The following is a 24,067-nucleotide window of genomic DNA, read 5'->3' as shown; positions in this document are numbered from 1 at the left end:
TGAGACGAGACAGGAAGCACGGATCACTTTCTGTGGTCGTGCCCGAAATTCTAACAATCTACCCCGTAGATACCACTCGCTCGGGGCAAGCCCTACGTGGTCACGTTCAACATCGACGTGATGGACGGACTCGTGAACGGTGCCGTCGGTGTACCTCAAAAGATCTAGTACAGTGAAGGCGACACGCGCGATGCAGTGTGCATTCGGGTGAAATGTGATGTGCCACATACTGGCCGTCGGGCTCAGATCAAAGCCAAGCCCCTCGTGCATGCTGCTCGGTGACGGGTGATCAACATCATGGCCAATTGGGCGCCCATCGAGTTGCGTACGTTCACCCTCAGCCTGGATAGAAACTCAGTGCCCTTCCACTCTGTGAAGAAGGATGAACAGCGAAGCTGTGTAATGTGGGCCCCTTAATGGCGAACTGCGCCTTCGCCGCGGGCCGGCCTGGCATTGAACTATCTGCAGGATCGGCGCACGTACGGGGGTGCTTGTAATTCTACCAAGCATCTACAGTTCCACTATGATAACGATTAAATGTCTTAACTTAGCCAGTTACGCGCTTATTTTACAGTTAAAAGGCGTTACGGGACAGACACGGTCAGTGGCGTAGCTAGGTCGTCTGGCACTCGGGGCCCATAGGTCTTCTGTCACCCCCCCCCCCCCCCCATGATGTAGTCGAGGAAGGCGAGGACATCGACAATTTTCGGGTTTCAGCTCCAGTACAGCCACCTTGGATACCGCGCACGTTCCCCGGGTCCCCCTCTCCTTCGCTTTCTTTCCCAGAGATCGCGAATGCAGCAAATATACACGCTGTTTTTCCTGCGCCAAATAACACAGGGTGCTGCACTGATAACGTGTGATAAGCCCATGTGCAAATCCTCTGTCAGACTGTAAGGCTTGGCAGCCAATACAAATGCGGCGTCGTGGAAAACATGACTCACGTCACAAGTAACAAAAATATCTTTATAATAAAGCTTTAATTACCAATTTTAGCGTCAATATTGCATTTGCAAGATTTAAGCCCGACATTCATATCTTGGCCAACAACAACTTTACAAAAATCGTCGTAGGTACTATGGCACGCAGTATTTTGTCTGTGCTGAGCCCTGAACGAAAACGAAAATTAAATTGTTTGTCAGTGACGCTGATCTCCCCACCCTATTAGAAAACGCTACCTGCCTCCCCGCTGCGCGGGCGCCAATGCTATGACAATTACGAGTTCTCTTCATTCTGATCAATAAAGCCTTGTTTTCATTTGCTGCTATACGTACAAACGTGATTATCCGAGCTGCGGTACCACCGCAAGATTGGGAACAAAATAGAGCACTCTTCGCGTCGATTCTTGGCGTCACCATAAAAAAAGAAAGAAAAGGCCGCGATGAAGCCCGTGCCAGCGAAAGCTTGCACTATTGTTGGTCTGCACTCGCAATGGAGAGGATTAAGGGATCAACGTCACTGGTGCACCATTTCATATTTCTTTCGCTGTTGCCATATACTGGGCGCCGCCCGCAGTGCCAAAGTACTGTAGGTTGTAGCACCCAAAACGATTTTGTTTAAGAAGTTTTTGTTGAGTTAATAATATGAATTTGAGTCCTCAATTCTCGAATTGAAGTGCTTCCTCTATAAGTACTAATTACGGGATTATTAAGGATATGGTTATTACTTATCTGCCATATTTTTCGCGCTACCGAGTTCCTAGTAATCACAAAAAGACATAACTTCATAGAATCTCGATCGGGAAATATCCTTACAAAATTCACCTTTCTTTTTTTATAAAATTCTGTGCAGCTGATACAGACACTGTACTTGTGACATGAAGTCACACAACAACAGTTTTCTGAGACTTTCGAGGGTAAGAAGGAAAGCGTGAAACATAACGGCAGGTTTCGCAGCGGCTTCTCGGAGGGAGCGGGAGAGGGGAAGTAAAAGCGAGCCGGACATCGCGGCTGGCCCGCGACTACAGCCTGTCGAGTCATACGCCGCCAAACTCTTCGGCCGAACCGAGTCTGAAGACGATCCAGAGAATCCCATTCGCGACTTTTGACGGCCCCACTTATGCAACGTCGCTCTCAACGAACGCTTCGCCGTAAACGCGAGCGCCGGGCGAGCTGGTTGAACGCCCTCTTGCTGCTGTCTTTGTTCGTCTTCGCTGCGCGTTCTGAACGGAAGAGGGACCCAAGAGCCCCAACGCCTTACAACGCCTCACTGTATGTTTCGCGACTCCTGCTCCCAGCATGAACGCACAGCACGAGCGCACCCCACATGAAACGTTCCGCAAAGGCGAGTAGTTTAGCGACCATTTCGCGAATTAAATTTGTTAGCCCGCACATTCGTGCAATTATTTCGTGGGGTGCTGATAGAGCTGCAGTCGACAATTCTGCGGCGCAACGCATCGGGTGCCTGAGCTCGGGCTACTGGATACCGGAGCATTCTTTGCGATTTGCGCCCAGTCAAGCCGGCGGAAAGAGGGGTGCATTCAGGCGTAAATGACACCGCCCCCCCCCCCCCCCCACTGTCCCCTTGCACCCGGGGCCCACGGCCCCCCGGCCCCCCCTGTTGCTACGCCACTGGACACGGTTTCTTTGGTGTACTCGCCAAAGAATGCTAACGCATTGATGTGAGCAGTTTTTTTTTTTTTTTTTTTACAATTGTAAAGCTACCAAGCATCTGCAGTTACGCTATGATAACGATTAAATGTCCTAACTTGACCAATTATGCACTTATTTCTCAGTTACAACGCGTTACGGTGCAGACACTGTTTCTCCGTGGTACTCGCCAAAGAATGCTTACGCATTAAAATCGCATAAATGCGTCACCTTCGATAGAGGACTGCAGGTGCATGGTTGGTGTGCGGGATCATGTCCGGCAGCGGGTCATCGTGCTGTTCCGTCCGCCCGCCATCGCCGTCGGGATCGCCTCCGCGTGGGCCGAACAGGTTCCGCAGCGGGTGGCGCAGCCCGCCGAACAGTTGCCCGCTTGGCGTCAGCAGCAGAAGAGAGAACACCGCAGCCTGCGAAGGGTTGGCTACAGCTTAGCAGAAATTTATTTCGTCGAAATTTATAGTACACTCTTGGAATCCCGAAAGGGTTAGTCATAGCGTGACCTGCAACAACGTGAGACGCAGGAACGAAATATTGGTGGCGACGCGACCTTGAAGTCCCTGTGCTAGCTGCTGCCCGTGACGTCATGGATTTCGACACCCTCTGCACGGAAGTAGCTCGTTGATTTTGGATCAAGAAGCCCCAAGCAAGAGATTATTTTCAAATCTGTGGCATAAACGTCTATCTGCACTGATGTTCAGGTCCGTTACATTATAAAAGTAGAACGCTTGAGGTCCCACTTTCTCCGCTAATATCCAACCTATCACCGCCAAATAAATAAAGATCTTCTAGAGTTTTATTTGCTGATCATTTGCACCTATGTTAATTGTGGAGAAAGCGATCATTGCCAGAACTCATCCTGACGCAGCCGTTGTGCCACACTGTGTATACATATATATGTGATCTTCAGACTACCTATCATTTTCTGGTACTCGTTCTTCGACCTCTTCCGGACTTTTTTATGCCAACGAAATCAATCGCGCTTCACAAAATCATCTAACTGCGCCTGGTCTTGGATTGCAGACAAGAGCGGTGGTCGCTCTGACGTTTCCGCGAAGTCGAGAGTGAAGGTAACCGAAAGGTTCTACAGTCAGGCGTGTGCAGGCAGCGGGCATGCGGCATTCGCGTCAGCCAGCTTGTAGTAACAACATTTTGATGTAGGCTTCTTGGTTTATCGTCGGCCTTTATGATCGAAACAGCACGAAAAATTCGCCTAAATAATTAGAAGAGGCAGCGCTCTGTCTGTCATCGCTTAATTTCAAGCACATAAAGATATTCAATTCACAGGCGCCGACGTCATGGCAACTATATAACTTGCTCGAGTGAAAGCCACACTGGCGAAGCTATCTGCGCCCCCCCCCCCGCCATTCCATGCACTTAAACCTACTTCATGCATAGAGAAATGCAAACACTTTTTCAAACAGCCAACGGGAAACTCCTGAGCGTACGTACCGAAAGCACGTGCATTGTGTAGAGTCCTGATGCAGTGTATAGAGTGGCGCCTCTTCAGTTGGGCTTTTATAGCGAAATGAGGGCGTTGTCGGTCTTTGGGAGACAAAGTCTACAAGCCGTGATGAGATCAAGATACTTGTTCACACTGCCCGTGACCTTGCAAGCGCGTTTTTGCTGTAGATGATGTCAGCGAATGCAGCCTTGACATCCCTTGACGGGCTGTTTTCTCTCTTTCTTCACCCAAGGCCGCTTAAAAAAAAAAGCGATACTGCGTTTCCTTTTTACGAAAAGAAGGGCTACTTTCAGGAGTGTTATGTACACTACGTCGACGACAGAATACACGTTTAACGCAAGTTTGGAGTCGATACAACTGACAACGTGTCGATGCTAGCGAAAATTGATAGACATTGGTGCCACGTCAGCTGGTATGCGACGCCTACAAGGGCTGATATGGCAGCTGTGTTTGCTGGTGTCACTGTCAAACTCGAAGGCCCATCTCAGCAGGAAACTGCGATGCCGGCTTGTTGATATGCTATCCTCCAGCACTGATTGATTTGCCTCAAAATATGGCTCACGTATGTGCACACTACGGGGATCGGCCAAGAATTCGATGGCATCAAAAAGATAAATAGTAAAAAAAGCACCAACGAAAATTTTCGATACAATTATAAAAGTTACAATCACTCATCATATATATTAGAAAGCAGGGAATTATCAAGAACGTTCTGATCCTGTGAGAAATTAAAAGTGAAATAATGTTCTTAGAATGTAGTAAAGAAATCGTATTGAATCAACTATAAAAATTTCTCTACGGCTGTGAAGACATCCCATTGACAATTTCTCATAGAAGAGGCTACCCAAAGGCAGGATATTAGGCCATGGAAAGATTCATTGCAGTACGCTGAAACGGTGCCCCTAAAGAAATTTCCGTAACTATGAGAAACGGTGGTGTAATAAGATGTGATTTGTCGTCTCGTCATCACCGCATATAATGGGCACAAGGAGAGGGTGCCAGACCAGCTTGTGCAGATTAATGTTTAAGGCAGGAGTTCTACAGCAACCAATCTAGTAAAAAGGACTGAATTTTTTCAAGAAGCCTCCTTAACAGTAATGCGAAACTATCTGTAAGCCGACTATCGACAGTATCAGAAACCACCAATACCAGTTGAGTACCTTTTTCTCTTTGTTTATAATATTGGTACGGGGATGTTGCGAGTACAGAAAGACTATATTTACAATATATATATATATATATATATATATACACAGGATGAGTCAGAGTAGTTAGAGAGAGAGAGAATAAAACATCTTTATTAATACTATTTGAATGGCGAGAGCAGTGTGGGAGGAATCCTCAGTCCAGGGTCCCTAAGATGATTCCGGCGATGTTTCGAGCCCGTTGTATCACAGCTCGGAGGACCTCGGGAGGTCCGTCGCGGAGGGCATCGTCCCACAGCTCCTTGTTGCGTAGGGGGTAAAGAAGAGTTGGCAAGGGAGGAAAGAGGTTTGCAGTGCGCTCAATCGTGGCGTGGAAAATTGTGGGCGAGCTGCCACAGCTAGGGCAACGATCTGCATAACAGTGTGGGTAGAATTTATTGAGGGAGACAAGATTTGGAAAAGTTGCGGTTTGTAACTGGCGTAATGCCACTGCTTCCTCCCGCGAGAAAGACGGCGGTGGTGCGGCGTGGGTGCGACGAATGCGTGTATGACGGAGTATGTCTTTGTAACGGAGCAAGGGATCCCCCCACTCTGAACTAGTCGCCTCACCACGCCGAGTCGCCCGGAGGGAAATTTGTCGGACAACCGCATGTGCGCGTTCGTTACCCGGCAGCGAGGTATGACCAGGGGTCCAGAGTAAGTGGATGCGGGGAGGTGTGGTTGGTGTATTTTGCGGGATCTGTTTCGAGAATTTGGTGCGCCGCTCTCGGGATGCCATGTCCTGATAGGAACGCCCGGCATGCCTGTTGCGAGTCCGTCAATATATACACTTCCTCAGGAACACGGATGGCATATCGAATTGCAAGAGCAACACCGAGACTTTCTCCGTAAGCGGCATTTGTTCCGCGCATTGCAGCAGAGTCTCTCAGGGATTCAGTGCCATCCAAAACTACCGAGGTATAGTCCTCTTGAGTGCGTGATGTGTCCGTGCATAAAGTATGTGTTTCCGGGATGTTTGCAAGCATGCGGCCAATGTATCGTACACGGGCATAGCGCCGCCCTTTGTCATGCTCGGGGTGCATATTACGTGGCAATGGATGAATACTTATTGCTTGGCGTATCGCTGACGACAAGATCGTTGGACGGGTTTCAGACTCAAGGGGTGGGACAGAGTATCCTAGCCGTGTGAGAAGATGGCGGCCAGTCGGAGTGAGTAGGAGGCGCTGGCGATGGCTGACCCAATGTGCCTCTAGCAGCTCGCCTAGTGTGCTATGTGTCCCTAGGTTAAGGAGACGGCGTGTGGAAGTATAATTCGGGAAGCCATGGGCCAGCTTCGTCGCTTTGCGAATCATTGCGTCTATGCGAAGCTGTTGCGCTTGGGTCAACCGCTGAATTGGGAAATGGTATGTAAGGCGGCTGATCACGCATGCCTCCACCAAGCACAGCAGGTCCTCTTCGCGAAGGCCCGAGCGCCTGTCGGAGACCCTCCGGATCATGGCCAGAATTTGCTCAATCTGTCTGGATAGAAGGGAAACAGTGTAGTTTGACCTGCCATCCGCTTGAACGTGTAGGCTGAGGATACGAGCACGATTAACCTGTGGTATGGGTGTGCCATCCAGGTGCACAGTGATAGGGGGAGTAGAGGAACGGCTCCGGGGGCGAATAATTATGAGCTCCGACTTTTCCGGAGCACATATTAAGCCGCATTTTCTCGCGTACTCGGAAACTGTATCGACTGCTTGCTGCAGTCGGTCCTGGATGGCTCCGTCGGAACCCCGTGTCGACCACATAGTAATGTGGTCCGCATAAATAGCGTGGGCGACATCAGGGATCTGGTCGAGTAGCCGGGGGGGGGCCGTGCGAGAGCGATATTGAATAGAGTAGGGGAAAGAACTGAGCCCTGGGGTGTCCCACGTCCTACAAGGCGAATCGTACCGGATCGATGCGGCCCCATTCCTACGGTGGCTGTGCGATCTCGAAGAAATGCGCGGATATAGTTGTACATACGAATTCCACAGTGTGAATGTGCAACATTGCGAAGGATGAGGTCATTTTCAACATTATCGAATGCCCCTTTTAGGTCTAAGGAGATGAGTGCTCTCGTTTGGGCGGACGACGGAGGTCCTATGACTTCCTCCCGCAATTGTAAAAGCACATCTTTGGCAGACAGATGAGGTCGATATCCGAATTGAGAGTTAGAAAAGAATGATTTTTCTTCGAGGAAGGGCTGCAGACGCCGCAAGAGTACATGCTCCATGAGCTTACCAATGCAGGATGTTAGGGAGATGGGTCGTAAGTTTTCAACCTTAACAGGCTTGCCCGGTTTGGGGATCAGTGTGATGTCGGCGTGTCGCCATGCTTGGGGAAGCATGCCCTTGAGCCAGCAATCATTGAAGATATGGGTGAGGTGGTTAATATCCGCGCCACTGAGGTTACGAAGGGTGGTGTTAGATATGGGGCCGTTTCCTGACCCTACTTCGAGTTCCCCAGACCACATCGAATCGCACCACCAGTGGCGTAGCTAGGTCGTCTGGCACTCGGGGCCCATAGGTCTTCTGGCACCCCCCCCCCCCCCCCCCCATGATGTAGTCGAGGAAGGCGAGGACATCGACAGTTTTCGGGTTTCAGCTCCAGTACAGCCACCTTGGATACCGCGCACGTTCCCCGGGTCCCCCTCTCCTTCGCTTTCTTTCCCAGAGATCGCGAATGCAGCAAATATACACGCTGTTTTTCCTGCGCCAAATAACACAGGGTGCTGCACTGATAACGTGTGATAAGCCCATGTGCAAATCCTCTGTCAGACTGTAAGGCTTGGCAGCCAATACAAATGCGGCGTCGTGGAAAACATGACTCACGTCACAAGTAACAAAAATATCTTTATAATAAAGCTTTAATTACCAATTTCAGCGTCAATATTGCATTTGCAAGATTTAAGCCCGACATTCATATCTTGGCCAACAACAACTTTACAAAAATCGTCGTAGGTACTATGACACGCAGTATTTTGTCTGTGCTGAGCCCTGAACGAAAACGAAAATTAAATTGTTTGTCAGTGACGCTGATCTCCCCACCCTATTAGAAAACGCTACCTGCCTCCCCGCTGCGCGGGCGCCAATGCTATGACAATTACGAGTTCTCTTCATTCTGATCAATAAAGCCTTGTTTTCATTTGCTGCTATACGTACAAACGTGATTATCCGAGCTGCGGTACCACCGCAAGATTGGGAACAAAATAGAGCACGCTTCGCGTCGATTCTTGGCGTCACCATAAAAAAAGAAAGAAAAGGCCGCGATGAAGCCCGTGCCAGCGAAAGCTTGCACTATTGTTGGTCTGCACTCGCAATGGAGAGGATTAAGGGATCAACGTCACTGGTGCACCATTTCATATTTCTTTCGCTGTTGCCATATACTGGGCGCCGCCCGCAGTGCCAAAGTACTGTAGGTTGTAGCACCCAAAACGATTTTGTTTAAGAAGTTTTTGTTGAGTTAATAATATGAATTTGAGTCCTCAATTCTCGAATTGAAGTGCTTCCTCTATAAGTACTAATTACGGGATTATTAAGGATATGGTTATTACTTATCTGCCATATTTTTCGCGCTACCGAGTTCCTAGTAATCACAAAAAGACATAACTTCATAGAATCTCGATCGGGAAATATCCTTACAAAATTCACCTTTCTTTTTTTATAAAATTCTGTGCAGCTGATACAGACACTGTACTTGTGACATGAAGTCACACAACAACAGTTTTCTGAGACTTTCGAGGGTAAGAAGGAAAGCGTGAAACATAACGGCAGGTTTCGCAGCGGCTTCTCGGAGGGAGCGGGAGAGGGGAAGTAAAAGCGAGCCGGACATCGCGGCTGGCCCGCGACTACAGCCTGTCGAGTCATACGCCGCCAAACTCTTCGGCCGAACCGAGTCTGAAGACGATCCAGAGAATCCCATTCGCGACTTTTGACGGCCCCACTTATGCAACGTCGCTCTCAACGAACGCTTCGCCGTAAACGCGAGCGCCGGGCGAGCTGGTTGAACGCCCTCTTGCTGCTGTCTTTGTTCGTCTTCGCTGCGCGTTCTGAACGGAAGAGGGACCCAAGAGCCCCAACGCCTTACAACGCCTCACTGTATGTTTCGCGACTCCTGCTCCCAGCATGAACGCACAGCACGAGCGCACCCCACATGAAACGTTCCGCAAAGGCGAGTAGTTTAGCGACCATTTCGCGAATTAAATTTGTTAGCCCGCACATTCGTGCAATTATTTCGTGGGGTGTTGATAGAGCTGCAGTCGACAATTCTGCGGCGCAACGCATCGGGTGCCTGAGCTCGGGCTACTGGATACCGGAGCATTCTTTGCGATTTGCGCCCAGTCAAGCCGGCGGAAAGAGGGGTGCATTCAGGCGTAAATGACACCGCCCCCCCCCCCCCCCCCACTGTCCCCTTGCACCCGGGGCCCACGGGCCCCCGGCCCCCCCTGTTGCTACGCCACTGCGCACCACTGCTAAGTAAGGAATGCAGAAGCAGATGCCACATTCCTGAGGCAATGCGCCGTGACAACCTGACGGCTGTAATGCGCCATGACAACCTAGCAGCGTCGTCCCGTCCGCCTTTGAAGAGGGCATTGCAAGTCACCAAGGCAAGACCGCAGGGAGCCGCCGGGTGTGACACCACCGCACGGGCGCCTACCATTGGCTGAAAATGGCATCATCTGAGCGGGCTCGCCCATTGGCCGAACGTCGTTTTAAGCCAAGACACCGAAGGGCTTAAAAGACGCAGACCGGGAGCAGCAGTAGAACATTCTAGAGGATTCCAGAGCATCCCTTGATTCATCTCTCTCGAACTTCTTGCGACGGGCCGCAGCGTCCGAGTTGCTGCCGGCCCGTAATGACTTTTAAGACTGTTCAATGACTCTCACTGTAAATAATGTAAAATAAACCTCCCAAGTGTTTCATCGCAAAGTCCCTCCTCAACTCCTACAACTGGCGTCAGCGGTGGGATTTCCTCCAACTCCTACAACAGGCGCCAGCGGTGGCGCCAGCGGTGGGATTTCCTCCAACTCCTACAATGGCGAATCGTATGTGGTCGGCTCCCGGTGCCGTGTTGCGGCGCAGGTCTTGTAGGACCACCCGCACCTCGTCAGATGTGATGTCTGCATCGAGCAATTCGTTCGCCTCTCCTACATAAGGATAGTCAGGGTACTGCGGCGGCGGGCCTGTGGGTATGAAATGCTTCTCTAGCTCTCTGAGGAGTGTCGAGACATCGTCTCTGTACTCGTGCATTAGGGTGTGCAGCTGTTGAAATGTTTTTCCCTTTGCTGTGGTGGGATCTGTGAGTGAGCGAAGAATCGACCACGTTTTTGCTGTGCTCAATGTGCCTGAGAGGCGATCGCAAAATCCTCGCCAGTTATTGCTCGTAAGGATCTCTGCATACCCCTGAGATTCCCGTGTAATTTGATCTATACGTTTCCTAAGTTTGCGGTTGAGGCGTTGTCGTTTCCATCGTCGTGTCAACCCTCTGCGGGCGTTCCAAAGATGAAGTAAATGCGGGTCTATGTCTGGTGTCTCGGTTGCGGTGCGCAGTGTGCTCATGGTGGCCTCTAGATCTTGTGCGAGAGAGTCAAGCCAGCGTTCGTACCCTTGGCGCTCAGGTGGGTCCTGGCGACGTTCCCTGAATTTCGCCCAATCCGTTATACGCACATTTCGCTCGGGCCTGCGCGCACCCCGTAATGATAAGGTGGTCGCCACAATGTAGTGGTCCCTACCAAGGTGCTCCTCTAAAGGCCTGTGCGCAACGACTGGGCCAATATTGCGCACGAAGGTATGGTCAGGGCAGGTGTCACGAGATACGCTGTTGCCTATCCGAGTGGGGTGCTCTGGGTCGGTAAGCAGTGTGTATCTCATGTTACAGATGGCATTCCATAAGCGGGTCCCTTTAGCCTGCGATTTAACGTAACCTCATGCAGTATGCGGAGCGTTAAAGTCGCCAGCCACCACACAAACCCGTCCAAACCTACCAAATTCTGTTAGTAGGTGTTGAAAACAGTGCGTTCGCGAACGGGGGGAACTGTATGCATTGAGTATAAACAGACTCTCGCTGCGTTTACATTGCGTAATTATTTCCAATATTTGGTGAGGAATGTTAATGTTAGTGGTATGCATGCGAGATGTAACATGTTTCGAAACTAAGGCTCCCACAAGAGGAGAGACACCCGAGAGCGTGCTGTAGCCGGATAAAGAAGGGGTGCAATTGACTTCCTGTAAGAGGATGACATCGGGAGGGTTCGTGGATGTGGCGATATACTGCTGTAGGGAACCTCGTTTTCGGCGGAATCCCCTACAATTCCACTGCCACACCACTAGTTGCTCCGCGTTACGCGGCGCCATCATCATCGCGAGAGGAAGCAGGCGGTCGTGCATAGGGATGCGGGCGCCGGGTGCCCACATTTGAAGGTTGCGGCCGAGAGCCTTGGTCGGAAAGCGCGCTTTCGTTGTTACCGCTAAGCTCAGGAACTTGCATGCGTGCGAAAGTGCGCTCTATACATGATTTCACTTGCTCCGTAATCCCTATTTGAAGGGCCTCCATTTGGCGTTCTATCTGTCCAGAGCCGCCTGCATACTAGTGCTCATGTCTGCCACCAGCGCGTCCATTTGTTTTTGCAGGCGCTCACAGCGCGCCTCCATGTCACGACATAGGCGGGCTATTTCTATTAGAGGATCGGGATTTGATAACGAATTGGTAATAGGGGAAGGGGTAGGGAGAGATTTACGGGGCGGAGCGAGCTGTGGGGGACCCTCCGCCCGACCTACCTCCCGAGGCGCCTCCATTGCTGTCTTCTTCTCCGGGGTCCGCTGCACCCCTGAAGGGACCAGGGTCACCTTGGCTGGGGCGTTGGTCTGCAGGGCCTTCTTGTGGGGTTGTTGGGCAGATGGGGAAGGAGGGCGCCTTTCTGGGAGGCGCACCGATGCCTCGCGGAATCGGGACCGAGACTTGGAGCGGGTCCGGATCTCCGACCGGACTTGTCTGGTCTCCTTCGTTGGGGCGCGCGACGTTCGGGTCTCCGCCGTATCTGTGGTAGTGGTCGGGTCGCTGGAGGGTTGGAGTTCACGCTGCTCTTTCTCGAAAGCTTTCCGCACCCAAGCTTTGTTCAGTGTCTGCCTAGCACGCCGCGGGCAGTTTGGATCCGCTGTAGGGTGGGTCCCGTCACAGGATCTGCAGTGTGGGGTGCACGGATGTGACGGGGTGGGGTTGTCAGTCCCGCACGTCGCGCAAATGACCACGTGCGGCGTAGGACAGTAATCAGCCCAATGGCCGAGCTTGTGACATTTCTTGCAGACCAGTTGGCGGGGTCGATGGGGGTAGCAGCGGAGTTTTGCACCATAGAAACGCACGTAGCGAGGCACTTTAAGTCCTTCAAATGTTACCAACGCAACGTTGGTTTGACCCATCATTCGTGCTTGAAGTACTTGAGTTCCAGGAGCCAAAAGCTCATCCACTAGCTTGGAAGACGGTGTACCGGGCAAAAGACCAGGAACAATTCCCTTGCATGAGTTGTCTGGGGCCGCAAAATATGTTGTGATGGGATAGACCCGCTGACCAAGGTTCAGCTCCCTCACCTTGTACAATGCGTCGGCTACGTGTGGCTGGGGTTGCTGATGATTGCCAAGTTCTGCTGAGGTCGCAGTCGGAATATGATGTCCTGACGATCGTCGGTGGTCAAGCCGGCTGCACTCCATAGAGCACTGGCGAGTTCTGGGCGCGTCCACTTATCGAGGCAAAGTCCTCCGTAAGGCCACAGAATTATCTTTTCATCGTGCAAAGGAAGTTGAGGCAGGTTCTGATTCCGACTGCGCTTGCGTACGGTAGACTGGGAGGCGTCCGGAATGCCCAAGATGTTCTCGGAGGGTTGCGTCTTAGCGTGCGTTTGACGGATGCGTCGCTTATGTATCACTGTCTTCCAACAGCCACCTGTGTCGTCGTCAGTTTTGTCGTCGTAAATATTCGGGATAGCATCCTCCTCCATCCTTTCCCCGATCGGAGTGTCTACCTCTCGTTGTTGGGAGGGAAAATTGGCGACGATGGGATCGGCGGCCACTCCCGCGGTATCCACCTCGGGCGTCTTCGTTGTTGTCGAGCAACGCGCGGCGGCGTTCTTCGTCGCCGATTGCGTCTTCTGCTCGTTGGAAAATGACGTTGCGGTAGATAAATGATCCATCGAAACAGAGCGGTGAATTGGCCGAAGGCCCTTTGCACGCCCGTTTAGAACATGGGCCTCGGAAGAGCTGGTCGCTTGGTGCTCTTGGTTCATGGTGTAGAAAACACGCCAAGGCAGCTATGGCCCCGGCAGGGGCAGCCGAGTTGGAACTGTAGGGGCGCAGGGAGCGGCAAGAAAGTCCCGGGAAGAAAAGGCGGTCGGTGGGAAACGGCGAGAAAGCCGCTTCCCATATGACTCCCGGCGAAAGCGGCCCGGGCAAGGGTGGTCAAGGGCGGTCGGTGAAGGTCGCGTAGTCTCGGTGGTTGCGGAGCGCGCCGACGACACGTCCGTTCACTTCGGCCGACTGATTGGAACTCAGAGATGATAGTGATAGTGATCTAAGGAAAGGAAGGACGCTTGATTCTGCAACCCGTGAGGGAGCACGGCGAAGCGTCATAACTCAGAGTAGTCAAGATGGCTGACCACCAACAACACGCAGCAGCAATGCAGCGTCACCGATCTTCTTCTTCCCCTGTCTTCTTTCATCCTTCCGTAACAATATAACGCAGCCTTCGGTATCAGCATTCTTCACTACTAGACACAGTCGCAGCAAGTTAACCGGCAATGGCTGAACCAGCGCAAGGTTTGCGCTGCTGAATCAACGTTGACGTGAGGGGTGAGGGAATAGCCGCGACGCCACGTCACCAGCGTCACCACCTCGCTCTGAGAAGTCGGCGCACAGTCCGTATCTCTCTCTCTATCTCTCTCTCTCTCTCACCCACTGGGCTTAGCTGCTACGCAGGCCTGGCGGCCTTCGTGGCAAAAACTTCAAGTGCACAACCAGACGAGGACGGTGAAAAAGACTGAGACACACGCACACGAGCGCTTGTGTGTCCCAGTCTTCTTGCGCCGTCCTCGCCTGGCTGTACACTTGAAGTTTTAAGCGCGAAATGCTTTTAGCTCGCGCCGTCGGCGACTTTCAACCGACCTTGAGCCAAAAGCCAGAGTCGTTATCCGGGCGCTCAAACGAAAACATCCGGACAAGTTGCGCGAGCAAAAAATCGAGGTCATCCGGGCAACCAGCCAAAACTTCAGGCCCCTCACCAGGCCTGGCCATTTTGAACTGACAAGCGCCGTGCATACAGTGCGCGCTAACGACCGTGTCTGCTAGATCGCAACGCACCGCGGAAAGATTACTGACATTTAAAACCGAACGCCGCTTGCCCTCCTCCTCGCGGGCGCCGCGCTCCCAGCCGTAGAGTCGACGCACGTCTCACAAGTGCGCCTATGTACATGGCAGTGCTATGACGTCTATCACATTGGCACGTAATTTCGGGAATTATACAAGGCAACATCTGTCAACTGTGCAACCTGGTGTTTCAATAGACGAATTAAAGTTTAGAAAAGTAATAAAACACTCAAACCGAACGTCTGCGCGTTTTTGTTTTACTTGGGACAACAGCAAGATATGTGTACTTCCGTTTCGTCTGCTCGTTCCCGCGTCGTGTAGTCGCGCGCGCAGATAACAATACTTATGTCATTTTCTACCGTGTTGCAGCGCGCGATCGTGCTCTGTGATCCACTTGTGTCTGCCTCAGTGTTCGTGTAGCACTGACGTATACCGTTAGTCAGGTGTTCTCGTGCACAGCGCGCACAATCGTACGGTGCGCGAAACGAGACAAACGCAACAGCTCGCGTGCGACGCAGTCAGCGGAAGTGCGCCCCGCAGCAAAAAAGCGAGGAGAAAAGAAAATGAAGGCGGGGCCGTGACGCATACGTCACGCGATCCTATAGCTCCGGTATGGGAGAACAACGCAGGGAAGGAATTTCGCTTGCGCAGGCTAGACGGGGCAAGTGGAAAGAGTAGAGTGTTTTAGAATAGGGGCCCCAAACGTTTTGGGGCCCCAAAGAAATAGCGTCGAAGCCACTGCGCATGCGCGAGACGCAAACTGCGTTTGGGTTTTGCGTTGGGAACGCTATTTCACCGATTTAGCGGGAGCCCAAATAGCGGTCCCAAAAGCTTTGCGTCAACAAACATGGCGGCACCCATCGAAGCGACGGCTCTAACCTAGCACCAAACTGGGTTTGATTCGCGGTAACGCTTGAAGTTCGCAAGCTAGGAGAAGGGACAGCGGTTATCGCTTTCTCTCAACTAGCGTGTGTTATGAAGATTGATTGATTAGACGCCGCTGATTCCGAATTCGAGTGTGGATTTTAGGGCTCGTAGGCCTAACACGGCTAAGCTTGGCTGGTGAATTAAGGCACGTAAAGTTGGTTTTGTTGCTCAAAACTAAGCGCAACTAATTGTTTGCAACTTGAAGAATAACCTATAAATTGTAGTTAAACGCGATTACACGCAAGTCAAAATTACTGTTCCTATCATAAAATGGCATATTTTATTTAATTATTTCTAATAGTTTTTCTTACACGCCGTATCGTGGCGCTGTCAGCGCAAGACGCTATCCGCAAACGCAAAGCCCTATTCTAAAACTCTTCACTCCTGCGTGCCCCAACGCTAACACCTGCAAAGCTCTTTGGGGCCCCAAAATATTGGGGCCCCTATTCTTTAGTGTCTCCCTTGGCAGTGGTGCTCGCCTCCTGAAATCATGGGTTCGCGGCCCTGAAATATTTTTATCACCGCTATTAATGGACCAATTTGAAAAATTATTGCGGCAGCACTTTCCCTAGAGGTAACATAACCACTTCCAGCGTAGAACCGAAATTTGCTATTGAGCCTGGTGAGGAGACCTTTAAAACAATGTCGTCCCTAGACCCCAACCCTTTGTCCAGGACCGCATTACATACGCTAGTTACTGCCCAAACAAGTTACAAAAAATATTGCTTCTGAGTTCTTACTAATGTGTGTTCACAATATCACTGTATTTTCTAGTACGCTGAAGTTTTATTTATCATTTCTAATAACGACGTTCCAAACCAAGATAGGATAAGATAGGATATCCTTCTTCTAAGGCGCGTGCCCACTGCGGTGGACTGGATTTGGATGGTGTTAGGAAGGTGTTGGTATTACAAAAATTGGTAAAAATGTCAGGTGGAAATGGATAAATAATAATGTCTGAAGAACTTAAGAAGATCGCCTTGAAACAACTATGAATTCGTCTCTCCCCCCCCACGGGTGAGCAAACATCCCTGTAGTAGTTTCCAAGAGGGAAGGCTTCTAGAGAAAGAATATTTAAAATGGAAAATTTTAAACCAAGTTGCCTGAACGTTGGTTCTAACATGTTTTTCCTTATAGAGGAAAGCCGCCGGCAGAATAAGAAAACATGATATATGGTCTCATCTTCTGGGCACAGAGGGGAGAGTGCCAGACCAGCCCTGTGACGATAAAAGTTTAACCCTGGTGTTCGACAGCGTCACCGGGTAAAAATTACTGCAGTTCTTCTGGTGTGAAAGGAATTTTTGTGCCAAGGGAATAGGAGGTGTCGATGTTCTGAAAAATTTGCTATAGCTGGATTCAAAAAATCTTGAGCTATTGCATATCTCCTGCATCTAACTGCAGTTAGGTAAGCTAATGTAGGAAGTAATGATAGTACAGGGCCATTGAGGGGCGCTCTCGCGAGATTGTCGGCCGTTTCGTTCATGTATAATTCCTTATATGAGCAGGCACGCAAAGTAATCCAATTAAATTTATGTGGGCATTCACTAGGAGATCAAGTGTGCGTAAAAGGTTAGTACCAGTATTTGTTGTGAGCATTGTGCATGAAGATAAAGAATCTGTTATGAGTACCGTCGATATTGATGAATTTAGTTTACGTAAGGCTAACACTACAGCTAGAAATGCAGCCAGAAATACGGAGTAGTCAGGAATCCTGATTGAGAATGAATACTAGCAGGAGCAAAATTCCAGTTCCAGATTTTTCTCCACAGTGTGAGGCGTCTGTTGAAATGACCGTATTTACATCTAAACTCAATAAATGGCCTTGTAATAGTCCGTTTAGTATATTACGAGATAGAAGTTTTGCATTGTTCAGGCAGATATCATCATAGATGATTTGTAGGCTCTCTCACGCATCACAAGCAGGTGGCACCTCCCAAATACGTACATTTGAGAGATTAATCAATGTTTGTACAAATACCACCTGTGGTGCATGAAACCGGGGTCAGTATACTCCGAAGAATAATGCAGGCTGGGAAATGAATAGGTTTTCCTATCATGTAATAGGGTTATTGTACGTATTTAAGACTGTTTTCACCATCAGCGAACGAAATCTGCCCAATATCGAGGGCAGCCGGACTTCTTGATGTAATAGGTTATTAGCAACAAATTTCGGTAACCCACTGCCCATTCGCAGGGCTTCCTACTCAAGCAGAACAAGGGGGCGTACTTTATAAGCTGGCGCACCAGAAGATAGTACACATCCAAATTCTAAAATGGGCCGCACATATATTTTATATATCATTAGTAGTGGGTCTCTCCGCATTCCCGACCGTCTGTTGGATGGCTTACGTAGCATGCCAACTGCTTTCACTCCTTTTTTAACTATGTAGTCAATATGGCCAAGCCAACTGAGGGAACCGCCATAGACTACACCCAAGTACTTCACCGACTCCACTTGAGGTACACTCTAAGAAGAAAAGGGGGAAATGGGGTATTGAGGTTACTCCTTTAGGGGAGGAACTGATCTGCCACAACCATTCATCTCTTAAGGGGTAACTGCGGGGGGATGAACCGTTACTTCGAGGACTAACAGTTGCCCTTTTCCGGTGCTCCTCAAGGGAGTAGCGGTCGTTCTTTCCGATGCTTTGCAAAGGTGGAATTAAATAAATTAGGCATTTACACCCTGATAAAAATATGGCAGTGGCTTAGCTCGGCTATGCCAGGATATACGTAGCGAAAGCTAAGGCATAGCATGGTTAGCCTTAGTTAACCTTGATTGCAAGTCCAGGTTAGTATGCATGGTTGTCTAGCTATGTTGCGGCGTTTAGCCAGTCGTTCAGCGCGCTGTTCGTCTGTTTCCTTGGCGATTCGTTTCCTCTTCACCTCGTTCCGAGGTCGATTCCAGGCCTCCTCCTGCTTATCAGAATTGTCGCCGTCCATACTGTCGCCTCAACTGTGGTTGCGGCGCGCGCGAGCTCTCCTTTTCGCGTGCGTCTAAATGTCGTACAAAAATCCCTCACGTAACCTGATCCTAGGTGCCTAGGGACAGGATCGTTTAGGGATTTTCGAGAAGGCACGATGGTAGCGCCGAGCGACGTCGTGGCGTGTTGTCGGCTAGATCTTTCTCTGGACCGCGCGTTTTTCAACATTGCTCATGTAATTGTGGTTGCGTTGCTTTTGTGTTGGTTGTAGGTTCTGTGTTACTTGGCGGAAAGCCGTGGGTAGTGGTAGTGCGGATTTGGCCTCTGTGAGCTCTGACAGTACAGAAACTGCGTTGTGTGACATGTGCTTCCTTGAGAACACGGCGTTGGTGACAACTGAAATGTCGAAGTGGCCCAGCGCATCGACAGCGCAGTTCAGCGAACCGCGATGTGGCGTCGCCGTGTCCGCCTTTGCTTAACGGACATCGAGGGATGTGCTGCTAGCTACAAATCATGTAAACGCGACTGTGTCGACCGCCCGCTGCTCAGTGCTGAATGTGTGGTTGGTGTGCTGTGCTTGTAACGAGTGGTGCAGTGAAAGTGGTGGTGGAGCAGAGTGGCTTAGGGGCTCCATTTGCACGTTCACAGACATGTGCTCCCGTGTTAGTCTCATAAGCGGCTGTCGCGGGATTGTGGTATGTATCTCTCGGCAAGTCTTAATTTGCCATAAATTCCTGCTCGTTGGAGTTTTTCAGTTCGCGTTTCGCTATCTTGTCAGCCGCCTTGGTCTGGGAGCTCCTGGTTTGACCTTTGTTAAGAAGGTGTTTGAGGAGGTTCCAGGTTTTTCCCGATGTCATGCTGCCATCGGCCCTTGCGCATACTTCGTCCCATTGTTGGCTGGAGAGTACCACACAGTGGTGCTCAATGTCCTTGTTCAGTAGTGCGACCTTTTTCCTAAGTCTTCTATTGAGTCTCTGGGTACGCCATCTCTGCAATATGGATCTTTTCGCTTCCAGCATGTGAGCGAGCTTAGCGTCCATCCCGATTGTCTGGATATCTGTTTCTATTTCTTTGGTCGCGTTGCGGGCGTCCTCCATGAGCTCTTGCGTCCATTGTTCTAGTGTAGCGGGCTTGTCGGTACGTTCCTTTCTTACCTGTCTAAACGCATCCCAATCCGTGTATCTCCATTTTCGTAGTGGTTTCAAGGCGATTGCTATTGAGGTTTCCACAATGTAATGGGCGCTGCCGAGGTCGTCGCCGGTATTATGCCAGGTGGCCCCCTCGGTGTTGAGGACGAACGTGAGGTCTGGGGTGGTGTCCCTCGAGACCGAGTTGCCCATCCTGGTAGGGTAGAGCGCGGACGTGATCAGGTTGAGCCCCATCTCTTCCGCATCGGTGGCAAAATTTCTGCCTTTGGCGCTGGTGACGCCGTAGTCCCATTCTACGTTTGGGGCGTTGAAATCTCCGGCAATAATCTGCGGGTTGTCCCCGGCTTTGTCCCTGGCCTTCTTCAACAGTCTTCTGAAACTTTGTGTTCTGTGGTTCGGGCTGCTGTACGTGTTGAGTGCTAGTATGCTCTTAGCCTTTTTGCCTTTGGGAAAGACTTCGATGAACAGGTGCTCGCATTTTCTGTCCGGATTACTTCTGTCAATTTCGGCCCACGCGAGCTTGTTACTGATAAACGTCGCTACGCCGCTGCAGGCTTTTGTGGGTGGAACGGCAATTGTTTCTTATTCCGAAAGTGTGGGTGTGTCGGTGTTGGTCTCTTGAATGAGTATGATGTCTGGCTTGTCTGTAGTGTGTCTGATGTGTTGTTGCAGGACCGATTTCTTGTTGCGGAACCCGCGACAATTCCATTGCCACATTATAAGCTTGCCTTGATTGCTCGTTTGCGCTTGGTGCCTTTCGGCTGGTTCTCGCTTATTTGCCTTCTCCATTTCTGCTTTCTACTTTGGTTGCGGACTTTACCGTCATTTCGGGTGTGATGATATCGCTTGTTGCAGTGTTCCTTCTGACCATGGGTGAGGCGGGTGAGTTGACCGGTGCCATGGAGTGAGTAAAGACGGTTCTCTCGAGACCCTCGATCCTGGCGCCGAAGCCCTTCTCCATCACTTCTACCCTGCTTGTTAGGCCGTCGACCGCCTCTACCAGTCTGTCGTGCCCCTTCTTTAGTGACTCGACATCGAATTGGAGTTGACCTAGGGTACTAAGGATCTTGTCATGAGCGTTGCCTCAACTATACCTCAAGTATTCCAGTTCACTATTGGCGGCGAGGAGTTACGGAGTCGCCATCTGTCGGAAGTATGAGGGATCACGCGGCGCGCTCCTCATAGGTTTCGCTTACGGCGCTCAATAAAAACACCACGCGGCAGCCTTCCTGGACATTTATGCAGGTACTCTCAAAAGGAGGGAAGTTTTTGACTGTCGATATAATAATCTTGGGCAAACTGAAAGCACAGAATCGTTTACAGACGCTATCTCTTTACCGAATACGTACAATACGTGAACGTCACTGCGCGCGGTCGCCGCGATGGAGTCTCCCGAACCGGCTTCTTGCGTAAAAGGTAAGCAAACGCTAAGAGTAAACTATGTGAAAATGGGGCATAACAGAATGGAGGCTCAATCCAGCGATCACACGGGTTCGCAGCGACCGACTGCGCGTCTGTATGCATGTCCGCGCACAATGTTTTGCTTTCGCTGTGAGCGCGTTTTCGCACCATACCGTGAGCTTTAGGCCGCAGCATATGAGCATTTGACAGTACACTAGCAACCATTGTTGCGTGGACGCTATCAGAACTGTTCAAATGTGCCGTCGCGACGACTCAATCTTTTTTTTTCTCTTCTAAATTCTTGGACATTTCAATATTATTTCTCAAGTTGCGTCGCACTGTATGTTTATCGGTCTTCTCAGCGTGCAATTTCCCTCTTCTTGATTTTCGTAATCCAGTGCATTAATTCATAACACAAACATGACCATATGCTGTGCCTTTTTATTATGTGCGTCTTACCGCTCCTTTTCCGTTCCGGTGAACTTGCTGGTATCTAGCATCAGCAAGTTCATAGACCAAAGCGTCATGACATTAGCCGGGCAGCGGGCGGGGGCGAGCATCTCAGTGCGCGTTTGCTGCTACTCACCGGACATCGCGCAGTCCCGGCGCCGTACCAGAAATGTTCCTCGCGACTGTGCTTGCTGCATACCCGAGTTGTAGCCGATGGTTGTCTGCCGGTTCTAAGTTTCGCCAGCCAAACTTCACGCAGCTCCTTGTCCTGTGGCTACGTGTGAATAAGGCTGTCACCGGGCTCCGTTGCCTGCGTCCGGCACTGCGGCACCGAGCAGTAGCCTACCATGCTACACGCCTCCAAAGGCAGCCACTACCTATTATAGTGATTTCAAATGTTGTCAAGCAGACACCCAAGGCGGTAAAGCCTCTCCACTTAATCACAACCGCAGCGCAGCAGGGACTTTATAAACTTTCGTTTTCAGCTCGCTTCGGCGCTTCCGAAGCAGCCGACGCGGCCGCTGTGTCCACGTGATCCCTCATTGCACGTCACGCCGCTAGCTTTTCCAGTGGTCGAGCTCGCCGCCACGGTGCCTCAACCTTGTAGGAAACTCTATGCCTCAACCTACCGTTTAATACCTGATAACTTTCAGTTTCACATCTCCTCGCCGCGCCCGCAGCGAGTATGCGGCCCGCCTCTGTGCCCGCCACCGCGGCGCTGCTGTCCAAGTGTGCGCCAGGGAAGCGCGTCGTCTGCTACAGGCGCGTAGCGTTTCGTTGTGCTTTCGCACGGCGCTTAACTGAAGGCATTGCTCACGCTTCACGGCGTCATTATCTGCACTGTACAAGTTTTAGGAGTTAGTCCACGTATGCGTACAAACGATCAGTGATTTACGAAAAAGTGGGCATTGGCGATTACATCTCGTTTAGTTGCTTTCGGGCGTGTGCATTTTGCACTTTTGGTTTTTAATGCATTTAAACGCTTTAAACCTCCTGTAGAAAACTGCGCTGTCGCATGTATGGCGTATGAATCAGCGTTTAGTGATCAAAACATCTATAAACAATGTTATAACTCGTGGGAAGCTAATTGATCGCCTGTGCATCTCGGCGCTGGCGTTTCATACCTCCCGCATCTGTATGAAGAAATGAGGAGTTTACTTCGCACTTGCGCTTGAAAGGTGACGCTACCTCTCTGTATCAATCACGCTGATCGCCAATAATTTTTATTCCTGTTTTCCGAACGCGAAATTGCGCAAGTCAGGCTTTACAAAAATTTAAACAACGAAGTTTGAACATTTCCCCCGATATTAGAAGGACGAGATGCACCCTCCAGGGTCGTTTAGAGAGGTTCCATAAAGCGACTTCTTAGTTTTCAAGGCACATATAGAGGGCTACCTGATAAATGCATATCATGCTGACATTGCTCTGCTACCTCTGGTAAATAGTAATAAAATAAAAAAACATTAAAGAGATGTTGTAGTGGACTTGTATTAGCATATTATAGTTTATTAAAACTCTTCACACACTTTCAGAGTCCCTCCCTTTCATTTCATTTACCATTCACACGAGCTTTGCTTTTTTACGTCCCTCCGAGCTCTATTGGCACTGTCGTTCTCCTGGCTCTTCTTTCGGGAAAAAAAGTGCATTCGTGGGACCAAATAGAAGTGTACAATCTGTACTGTAAAATCCCAGCTATGCTCTGGGCAACCGATACAGTTTGTCTCTGTCTTGCAAGGGCATCTAAACCCTCCAGAAAAGGTCCCCAAAGGCTTCTTTTTTTTATGCTTGCACAATGTCTGTTCTATGCTTTTCATGCAGCTAAATATGCCACTCTCGAGCAGCCATGAAAACGAGGCCGAGGCACCCGGTTCCCCGTACACGGGCGCGGACAACCCCGATCTCGACGAACCCTTCACCCTGGAAGAAATCAGGACCGTCCTTCAAAACCTGAATGGCACATCGGCTCCAGGTCCGGACGGTATTAGTAACAAGGCTCTTCGTAACTTGGACGAAGACTCCGTCCGGTTCCTAGCGGAACGAATCAATCAGGTCTGGGCTTCCGGTAGGGTCCCGCCGGAATGGAAGAACGCCACCACGGTTCTCATCCCAAAGCCCAACAAGCCCTCGGGCATCGAGAACCTCAGACCCATATCACTCACGTCGTGCGTGGGTAAGGCTGCGGATCACGCCGTTCAGAACAGAGTCTCCAAATTCCTCGAAAACAAGGGACTGTTACCACACACCCTCATCGGATTTAGACCCTGTCTATCAACTCAAGACACCATGATTTTAATCAAGCACCAAATCATTGATGACCCCATTAGAAACGCCAAGGCCATTCTCGGGTTGGATCTCGAGAAAGCATTCGATAACCTCTCTCATCCATACATTGTGGACGCCATTTCCGACCTCAACCTCGGAGCTAGATTCCACGCGTACGTCAAGTCATTCTTGGATAACAGGACGGCTACGCTCCGATTTGCCGACCTCTCCACGGAGACACTCTCGCTGGGGAGCAGGGGCACCCCCCAAGGCTCGGTCATCTACCCTATGCTTTTCAACCTTACCATGGCGGTACTTGCTGAGAAACTCGGACAGATCCACGGGCTCGAGCACACCATATACGCAGATGA

General features: G+C 50.5%; 1 protein-coding gene across 1 annotated transcript in view; it reads right to left on the bottom strand.

Annotated features, from left to right (window-relative positions):
• Positions 1-24,067, bottom strand: part of LOC126535934 (uncharacterized) — a 169,006-nt gene that overhangs the window by 1,596 nt on the left and 143,343 nt on the right. The window contains exon 14 of the mRNA XM_055073355.2: positions 2,820-3,013. Within this exon, the coding sequence (XP_054929330.1) occupies positions 2,820-3,013 (194 nt within the window). The remainder of the gene's footprint in view (positions 1-2,819; positions 3,014-24,067) is intronic.

The sequence above is a fragment of the Dermacentor andersoni genome, chromosome 4 (assembly GCF_023375885.2).
Source record: "Dermacentor andersoni chromosome 4, qqDerAnde1_hic_scaffold, whole genome shotgun sequence".
Taxonomy (NCBI): domain Eukaryota; kingdom Metazoa; phylum Arthropoda; class Arachnida; order Ixodida; family Ixodidae; genus Dermacentor; species Dermacentor andersoni.
The sequence above is the reverse complement of the archived record's forward strand: the minus strand, read 5'-3'. Positions and strand labels throughout refer to the sequence as shown.